This window comes from Dama dama, chromosome 4, assembly GCF_033118175.1.
Source record: "Dama dama isolate Ldn47 chromosome 4, ASM3311817v1, whole genome shotgun sequence".
Lineage (NCBI taxonomy): Eukaryota > Metazoa > Chordata > Mammalia > Artiodactyla > Cervidae > Dama > Dama dama.
In genome coordinates, this window is record NC_083684.1 from 47,762,274 (window position 1) to 47,772,893 (window position 10,620).

The 10,620-nt window shown below is 36.0% G+C and overlaps 1 protein-coding gene across 2 annotated transcripts in view; it reads left to right on the top strand.

Moving 5' to 3' along the window:
- The window catches only part of ZNF507 (zinc finger protein 507), a 42,958-nt gene extending 34,116 nt beyond the window's left edge, over positions 1–8,842 (top strand). For both annotated transcript variants that reach the window (XM_061138924.1, XM_061138925.1), the window contains 2 exons: positions 3,934–4,068; positions 4,196–8,842. In XM_061138924.1, coding sequence (XP_060994907.1) covers positions 3,934–4,068; positions 4,196–4,565 — 505 coding nt within the window. In that variant the 3' untranslated portion in view covers positions 4,566–8,842. The remainder of the gene's footprint in view (positions 1–3,933; positions 4,069–4,195) is intronic.
- Positions 8,843–10,620: the final 1,778 nt, after the last annotated feature.

Sequence of the window (10,620 nt, forward strand, 5' to 3'; positions counted from 1 at the left end):
TTTTTTTTTCCAGTGGGTTTTGTCATACATTGATATGAATCAGCCATGGATTTACACGTATTCCCAATCCCGATCCCCCCTCCCACCTCCCTCTCCACCCGATTACTCTGGGTCTTCCCAGTGCACCAGGCCGGAGCACTTGTCTCATGCATCCCACCTGGGCTGGTGATCTGTTTCACCATAGATAGTATACATGCTGTTCTTTTGAAATATCCCACCCTCACATTCTCCCACAAAGTTCAAAAGTCTGTTCTGTATTTCTGTGTCTCTTTTTCTGTTCTGCATATAGGGTTATCGTTATCACCTTTCTAAATTCCATGTATTTTAGACCATTGATGTTTAAATGATGATTGATAATGGTTGAATTCATAGCTGCATATTTGTTACTGTTTTCTATTTGCTGCGCTTGTATTTTTTTTCTTTTACTGCCTTTTGTGCTTTTCATTGAGCATGTTATATGATTCCATTTTCTCTCCTTAGCATATCAGTTGTACTTCATTTTTTTTTTTACTTTCATTAATGGATTCCTAGGGTTTGGCATACACATTTACAGCTAATCCAAATCCACCTTCAAGTAACATTACTGGCTTCATGAGTATCCTGGGTACATTATAATAAAATAACTTAATTCTTCTGTTCCATTGCCTGCATTACTGCTTTCATTTCACTTATACATAGAGTGTGTGTGTGTGCATGCACGTGCGCACCTGTGTGCACACATACATAAGCATACATAATTGGATAATTGTTGCTATTTTATTATTTTAAACAAACTGTGATCTCTCAGATGAATTAAAATTAAAAACTTTTATTTTACCCTCTCTTACACCTTATCTGGGACTTCCTGGTGGCTCAGTGGTAAAGAATCCTCCTGCCTATGCAGGAAACACTGGTTTGATCCCTGCATCAGGAAGATCCCCAGGAGGGAGCAGTGGCACCCCCGCCAGTGTTCTTGCCTGGGGAATTTTCATGGGCAGAGGAGCCTGTCTATAGCTCCTCCTACAGAGGAACGGGCTACAGTTCACGGCGTGGCCAAAATTCAGACACAACTCAGCAATTAAACAACAGCAGCAACATAACTTATCTGATGTTTTTCCTTTCTTTGTAGAGATCCACATTTCTGAATTTTACCATTTTCCTTCTTTCTAACGAACTTCTTTAACCTTTCTTGCAAGACAGATTTACCAGCAACAACTTTGTTTGTTGGAGAAGTCTGTATTTCTGCTCACTTTTGAAGAGTAAGTTTGCTGGTACAGAACTCTGCGTTGGTTGATTTTTCTCAACACTTTGGATAGTTCACTCTACTCTCTTGCATTGTTTCTGAGAAGTTTGATTTAATTCTTCTTTGCTTATCTTTCCCTCTGGCTCCTTTTTTCTTTTTCTTTTATGTTCTGTAGTTCAAACCTGATAGGCTTACGTGTAGTCTTTCTGCCATTTACCCTGTTTGATGTTCTCTGAGAGGCTTATATCTATGGTTTGATATCTGATGTTAATTTAGGGAACTTCTCAGTCATTATTGTTTAAAATAAATTTCTTCTGTTCCTTTCTCTCTTCTAGTATTCCCATTACACATAGATTACACCTTTTGTAGTTGTATATTCTGTTTTTTCCAATCCTTTCTTTTATTTATTTATTTTGCTTTTTGGTTTGGAGGTTTCTATCCTCAGGCTCAGAGATTCTTTCCTCAGGTGTATCCAGTCCACTAATAAGTCCCTTACAGGACTCCTCATTTCTGTTATCTGTTTTTTTATCTCATTTTATAGGGTTCTGATCTCTTTGATTTCTTTCTGGTTCATTTTTGGAATTTCCATCTCTCTGCTTTGTTACTCATCTGTTTTCCCATGCCATGTATTTTATTCATTGGTGCTCTTAGAATTATTAGTCATAGGTGTTTTAAATCAGCAGTCTAATAATTCCAACATCCTGCTATATCTGACTCTTGTTCCTGCGCTTGCTCTGTCTCCAACTTTGGTTTTTGCCTTTTGGTGTGTCTTACAATTTTTTCTTGGTGACCAGGCATGAGGTACTGGATAAAAGGGTCTGCTGTCAGTAGGACTTTAGAAATGTGATGGTTAGAAGTACAGGGAAGGAAAATGTTCTGTAGTCCACGACTAGGTCTCAGTTTTTTAGTGAGCCTGTGCCTCTGAGCTGTGAGCTATACTTCTCAGGCCCCTCCGTCCCCAGCCCTTGGTGGACAAGATAGCTGGAGCTGGAGTGGCCTGGAGTTGGGTGTTTCTTTGCCTCAGGTCAGTTATGTTCTGATAAAACTCCAGTAGGTTAGACTCTGGTTAAATAATTTCTCCTGAGAGCAGACCTTGTTCAGAACAGAATGTTCTGGCATGTCTCACAGTGGTTCTTTTTACCCCTCTACTGACTCTCTTGTTGTGGTGAAGAGTTCAGATAAGTTACCTGATTTGTTAGATTGGTAATTATTTAATAAAAATGACTTTTTAAAAGTGTGTTTGCAATTTCCTGAAAAGATAAACGTTCTGCTCTTAAGTATTTACACAAATGATGAAAACTTATATTCACTGAAAACCCTGCACATGAATGTTTAGTAGAAGCTTTATTCATAATTGACAAAATTAGGGAGCAACTAGATGTCTTTATTTTATCATAATGTACTTGAGCTATCCATGAAGCCAGTATAGTGTTACTTGAAGGTGGGTTTGGATTAGCTGTAAATGTATTTGCCAAACACTAGGAAAACCAATAATATAAAGTGAAAAAATAAGTATAACTGACATGCTAAGAAAGGAGAAAATTGAATCATATAGTATGCTCAGTGAAAACCACAAAAGGCAGCAAAAGAGTAGAAGAAAACAATAGAACAAGAACAACAAATAGAAAACAGTAACAAATATGGTAGCTTGGTGGAATATTATTCAGCGATGGAGAGAGGGGCCTCTCAAGCTCTGAAAAGACATGGAAGAACTTAACATGCAAATGGCCAAGGGAGAGAAAGCAGCCTGAAGAGGCTGAATACAGTGCGATTCCAGATGGGCAACGTTCTAGCAAAGGCAGAGCTGTGGAGACAGTAAAAGGGTGGGTGACTGCCGTGGTTAGGGCTTGGGAGGGGTAAGTAGGTGCAGTGCCAGAGGACGTTTCAGGCTGGGGAATTATTCAGCATGATATTATGATGGGTGCATGGCATTATGCATTCATCAGAATACATGGAACTGTACAACATAGTGAACCCTAATATAAATTGTAGACACTAGTTAATAATAATGTATCAATATTGGTTCATCAGTTGTAACAAATATTCCATACTGATACAAGATGTTAATGATAGGAGGAATTGGGTACAGAGGGAAAAGAGGATAAACATAAGCATGCTCTGAAAATAATCTGTTAATTTTTTTTAAGTAGTTTATTTGTTCAGATTTTACTGAATGTGCCCAATTATGTCAAATAATTGTTACTTGGACTAGAAACTTTAAGATAAGTATCTGTTTTACTTAGAAAATTTACATTGTTGAAGCATTTCAGGACTGCTACTTACATTTTCTGTGAATTTATAAGTAAGCATGGAGTTAATGTTGAACATTGTTTAATTCCATTTTGCTTTCTTATGAAATAGAGTGGTATAGAGAGTTGATTTTGTGTATTTGTGTATCTGTGTGGTTAAATAATTTAGTGCAAAGATTTTGCATGTTAGTGTATTAGAAATCTTCCCAAATACTGTGATAGCTAAAGTAATATGGGATGTTTGTCCTGACTCTTATAATTTCTTTATAATGTAAAATACTTTTATTTCATTGATTCTGAGAGATCCGCACTAGGACGTGTTTGCCGCTGATATCAGTATGTCTCATAATCAGTGGCGTCTTCGATTCAGTGAAATGTGGTATCTGAAGCCCTCAGGAGGACAGATGTAATAGTTGTCCCGGAACCGTGGGATCGTCTGACCCCCTCCGTCTCGGTTTTCAGATGCTCCTTGTGTGGCTATGTGTGCAGCCACCCTCCTTCTTTGAAGTCTCACATGTGGAAGCATGCCAGCGACCAAAATTACAACTACGAGCAAGTGAACAAGGCTATCAATGATGCGATTTCACAAAGTGGCAGGTATTTGATCTTACTGTTACATACAAATAAATTATGGCTACATATTTATACATTTTCTGTAAAGTTAGAGTTAAATCTACTAGTCTGCATTATAACCAACTCAAGATGTGATGTGTTTTATTTTAAGGATTCGGGGGAAATCCTCTGGAAAGACAGTATTAAACAGCAGTGAAGAAAGAGCCGATTCTCTCACTTCTGCAAGTTCAGAAAATTTGGTGTCATCCTCAGAGCTGATTCCCCAGGCTCCCAGTGAAGTCAAAGGTCCCAACGAGAATGAGAAGCTAAGCCCTGCAAGTAATACCTCATGCAGTTTAGAAAAAAACTCCAGTCTAGCCCCTCCTGGCGTGGAGTATTGCGTTTTACTCTTCTGTTGTTGTATATGTGGTTTTGAATCTACCAGCAAAGAGAATCTCTTGGATCATATGAAAGAGCATGAGGGTGAAATTGTGAACATCATCCTAAATAAGGACCACAACACAACTCTAAACACAAATTAGATGGAATTGTTATCCAAAGAGGAAACCAGCCGAAGAAGAATCCTTTAAACTGCAGTTTTCCCTTTGTGCTATCCAGTAACTTACTAGACATAGAAGAAATAGTTGGTGTGATTCTTGAGGAAATGACGGATGGGACTTTGGAACCAAATTTGTGATGTAATAAGAGAAATTCCAAATAGATAAGGGGTAATAATATTTAAGCATTTTGAGTGAGGGAAAATGGGTTGAGGAGGCAGCCAAGATATAACCTTACAATAACCTTCTGTTACCTCTTAGTTTGGGTGTATTTATTATTAAAAGCTTATTATAGTGTAGAAATGCAAGCAAGAGAGTTAAGAAGGGGCTTTTCAGAAACTATTCCAAAACGTACTGTTACTAAAGTGTCACCGTCTTGAGCAGACGTTAGTTTTCTTCATTCTCAATTTTGACATGAATGACAGGCCTCTTGTGAGAAATGGGAGGCAAGTGTCTAAGGGATTTTTGGTATCAACAAGAAAAATAAGATGATTACAGGGCTTTGAGATGATCAATCGAAATCTTTTGCCAGATTGATAGGAATAAATTTATACCCAACCTGAGATATATTATTAATACTTTACTCTTTAGAAAGAAAAGAGATCTCTAGATCCAAATCTAGATTATAAGTAACCATTTACAAAGTAAATTATTGTCTTAAATTTACAGTGAATGTCTTGTGAGCAAAAGAGGAGAAAGGTGAATTCCTACCAACCTCAAATCAAAACTCAAGATTCATAAAAATGGTGCCTGGTTGAGCACAGTGCACTTCTCAGAGATTGTTTTCAGAGTGTTGATAAAACACCAGTTTTCTCAGTAGTTACATAGGCCTTCTAATCCACTCTTCTAAACTAGACCATGCTTGTTATCTTAAAAAGTCTGTCAAAACAACAAAGTAGGAAACTGCATCTAGCCATGAGACCTTGGAAATAGTTTAAACTGTTAAATAAAAATAATTTAGGGGAAGTGGGATGAAATTCAGAAGCCCCTTCAAATGAGTACTACTATTGAGATTTTATTTCCTTTAGTTTTTTATCTAGTTATACTTAGCATACGAACTATAACCAAATGTGGCTAAAATATAGTAAAAATTCAGAGTGTTTCCAAAACTTTTAATAACAAAAAACATTTGGGTTTCTCCTATCCAGGAAATTGCATTTTTTTTTGGTGTGCAATAGGACACATGCAAAGCCAGTGAAAACTCGCCATCAGATAGATGAAATCTTCTTATTAAATACACATTTTGTATTACAGCGTATTTCAAAGGGTAAAGAGAACAAGAGTTTTTTGGTTTTGCTTTTGTAATCCTGATCATTTATGTATGCATTGTTCTGTTAATGTCAGTTCTGCCTACAAATCAAAAAGCGGCCGGTGCACCATGCATTGCGCCACCTTCATGGTGCTCTTTCTGAACTTGACTTTTCATCCTTTAGAGCTAAGTCTGTGACTCTCATAAGCTTAGAAAACATCGAAAAGAGAATTTTTTGAATAGGATACTCTATAGACACATTTTAGGAAAGAATTCTCTTCCCAAAGTCCAGGTATGAATTGAATGAATTAACATTTTTCAGATAGCATTAGGAACTATTTAAGTGGGGCCAGGCACTTGAAATATTGTCTGATTTTTTTTTTTTTTTTTAATCTCATTTGATGGTGATATTTGAACAAACAGAGTTCATTGTAACCTTGCAGCTCTTTAATTTAGGTAGCTTTAATTTATTTGTGAAAGTAAATCCATTTCTGATATCTGGTTTTAAGAAAGAAGATGAATTCATATATACTAAACTGTATTACCCAAGAGCCCATACAATGGGTTTTCTCATTTTCTCCTGTTTTCAGGATTAAGACACAATGAAATTTTATTTCAAATTCAAATGAAATATTTTAAATGGTTCCATCATTACTATATTGTTTTCACTCAGTTTTTTCATTACTGGTGACTCTTGGCTGAGTGTTTCTTTAAAACTGACAACCTTAGAAGAATTTTTTTTGTTTCATAAATTTTCCTTGGCTTTAATTTTATATAATCATTTGGAAAATACTAATAACTAAAAAACATTCCCAAAATTGCAACAATGAATTTTTGAATTAACTTTCTTCATTTCCTTAAACCACTTCCATTGGTTGTTACTTAAATTCTCCATTTGGAATAACAAATTTAAATTTCCCTAGCTCATGGGAAAAAAATTAACCCAGAAGTTCAAAAGTCTTTAAATATTCATCTGACTCTAGCCTAAAATATCTCCAAAAGCTTTCTCCTGGCCTGTAGGAGGAACCATATACCAAAAATGTTCTGTACTTTCCCATTAGTTTTGTGACAAGCCTTAAGTTGACTGTCTCAACCAAGAACAATTGAGTATTTCTAAAAGTACTAATGAAGACTAAATATGCAATTTTAATTCTAGTAGAGATAGGTATTAAAATAATCAGCAGGAATTCTCTTTATATAGGAATAACATTTACTGGTACTCGATCTTTTATTATACAAAACTCAGCAATTGTTTTCCACGCTCAACACTTAAATTCTAAGATAGTGACCATAGTTTTTAAAACAAACTTACTGGATAAGGCAGAGGTGGGGAGGGGGAAGATGATGCATTCTGATCATTATAAATAATACTTTATCAGGGCTCTATCATTTTCTCTCTTTCTCTAGTAACCCAGACTATGGTTGGTATCCCCAGTGTTCTAACAGTACCATGCCTATATTCCAGTTGACCTGTAGACTTCAAGTTCTGTGTCCAGCCAGCGCAGTGTAGGGACACTGACTGAAGCCTTCATTCTAGATCTTTCGTCTGTTCGAGGTAGCTGTCGGTGGCTTTGCTACTATTTTTTTTTTTGTCTCTTCTCACAAATCTGAGCGGTGGGCACCTATGTTTACATTGTATCTTCCTGCAATGTACTTGGCTTGACAGAGACAAGCAGGCTTCTCTATTGAGACTTACTATATTTTTAGTTTTCATAGACACTTATTTAATCTTTTTTTTATTGTACAGCAAGGTGCTCTAAGTAATATTCTATAGAATATATTTAATAGAAATTTGAGTTTGATATTCATGGACATGAATACATGTATTTTTTTAAGAAATAAGTATTGTGTAACACTATGGCATTGCTTCTATAGCCAAAGTCTGAAAATTTCCGAAACACTGACATGTAAAGACTACAGTTAATTCTGACACTGTACCTTATTAAAATAGGATGATTTGCATTTTGTAAAATTATCCTGCACAGCAAGCTGCATGCCTTAACGCCTAAAACTCTAGGATTGTGTTCATGGTGGAACAGTTTATCTGTTCAATAAACAGTGAAGCAAGGTCTTAGCGCTTCTTTAACTACCTTTGGGAATACTGTACAATGTTAGAATAATTTATTTTGCTTTACAGGAGTTTGTCATGTATTGACTTTAATATTGTATTTTGGTAATAAATTTTTTGTTAAAAACACTTGCCTCTAAGTTTTATTAACAAAAAGTTATGTCCATTCTTAATTTGGAAATGCTGATTTAATCACTTAGAAATTTGGGTTTAAATACTGAAGAACTTCCCCAGGCTTAAAATAAGGGTTATGATTACCTTTTAGTAACATGTTAAAAACATGTTAACATGCTATTGGTGACTAGCAGCATACTGTGTTAGACAGAGGTAATTGAAAAAGCATTTAGACTGTTTAAATCTTTTGAAAAATTCAATTTAATTTTTGAAGTTTTTTTTTCCTTGCTATACAGCTATCTTCCACATCCATATATGGTTTAAATTCTGATACAGTCTAAGTGCTAAAGACTAGCTCTCGTAATGGCAGTTAGCATTTTGCATGTGTGTTGATTCATTGCATTGGCAAGTTAAGCTAGTCTGACTATATCATTGGTCTAGTTACATTGCCCTAGAATCATGGGCTACCTCAACTGCTAGTGTCCGAGACCACATATTTCTTCCCAAAAGCTTTAATCCCTCGTCCTGTCTCCCAGAGGCAGCATAATTATATCCCCTATCTTTTCAAGAGCCAAATCCCAACACTGTTGCCAACCTCCAGATAGCTGTAGAAATCCCAGCACAGAAGATCCAGAACATATGGTGCAGTTTGGTAGCCACCAGCCACATGTGGCTGCTGAACACTGGTAATGACTAGGATGCTAAATGTACAATATACAACAGTTCTGAAGACATATTTTTTTAAATGTATCTCATTGATAGCTTTTTATATTGATTACTTGTTGAAATGATATTTGGGATATTTTGGATTAAATAAAATATTAAAATGAATTTCACCTGCTTATTTTTTGTGTGTAGCTGCTATAAAATTTTAAATTGCCTGTGTGGCTCACATTGTATTTCTGTGGTGATTTAGAAGAAGGATTAGTAAACTAACTGCTCTTGCTTGAAATCTGGCCTGACACCCTTATTTGTAAATAAAGTTTTATTGGAACACAGCCACACCCAGTCATTTGCATATTGTATATGGCTAATTTTGAGGTGCAACAGCAGCATTAAATAGTTGTTACAAAATATATGCACCATGAAACCCAACTTATTTACGATCTGTTTTAGTGGTAAATCATTTGGTAGAGTTTGCTGACCTCTGATGTAGAACTGTGGTATGATCTGTGCTTTAAAGCTCTGAAAAAGAAAAAAGACTTCTTATAAAGAAAACTTTTATTATATAGCACTGTTTTATAACTATATTATCTTTCCCTCTGTAATTTTTATAGTCTTCCTGTTCTTCTACAGCCCTACCCATAATTTACAACTTCAACCTGTTTCATTGTCTCTACTTAAAGCCAAATATATGATTTGTTTAAAATAACATAATTAAATAATAGTGCCAATTTAAACTTTTCCTCCTGGCAACCTTATGGTGCTAATGTACCCTCCCTCCTTCAACCCTTCAGTGATGTAACTGTGGTGGGAGGTCACTGTGGCAGCTAAACCACTCAACTGTGCTGACAAGTTGACTTGCATAATCCAGGATGTAAAGAAGAGCCTCAGATACACCTCTTTATAATGAATAGCTTCTCTGACCCTAAAGCCAGACTCAGGTTGGGTGCGGTTGTGGTTGACTTTGATGTAGAACTGTTGATTAAACTGGCAGATCTAAGAAATAGTCACAGTATTCACCTACATAGATTAGTCTATATCAAGCAGCAAAGATGTAAAATAAACATTCTTGGCCCTGTAATTTCTTAGAGATGTTTCTGTTTTTAATTGGTGCCATACAATAGATAGATAGTATGTTTTGGTTTATATCTTAGAATCCAAATGACTAAGATGCTTAAACCATTTCCAGAGTCCTGAATGTGCAGCAGAATCCAGTGTGTATGTTGTGTTGGGGAACTGTAGACCTCCTTTTTCTGGTGATACATTAATATACTGTATCCAGTTTTCTCATGTGAACCATAAAGTGTTATGACATTGATTTTCACCTATTGATTATTTTTCCAGTATGAGTAATTCCTGTTTACATTGTTTGCCTTTAAAAAAGGTGATTATAATAGATCATCCTTTGAATTAAAGTTTTAGGCATCTAATATAAATTTTTACCTTTATAGAAAAAAAATCATCAGATGTTGATACTGTTTTGCTTCCTAACTCAACCACATTTAAACCAATTGTGTCACTTAATCCAGATAGTAAAGGAACCATTTGGAACTGTTTGCAAACCTGAATGTAAGACAGATACTTCCATGGCAATTCAGAGGCACATAGGGCTGTTGTTTGAAAAGGACAAGACAGGTGAGTGGAGTTTTATTTATTCTTTAACCATGCAGTCAGATCCAACTGTTTTCATCTTTCTGATTTCTCAGCTTTGTCATTGTTTAGTTGCTCACTCGTGTCCAACTGTTGTGACTCTATGGACTGTAGCCCACCAGGCTCCTCTGTCCATGGGATTTCCCAGGCAAGAATACTGGAGGGGGTTACCATTTCTTCCTCCACAGGATCTTCCTGACCCAAGGATCAAACCCAGGTTTTCTGCATTGCGGGCAGACTCTTCACTGACTGGACCACAAGGTAAGCCCCAATTTCTCAGTTTTATCCTCTTAAAA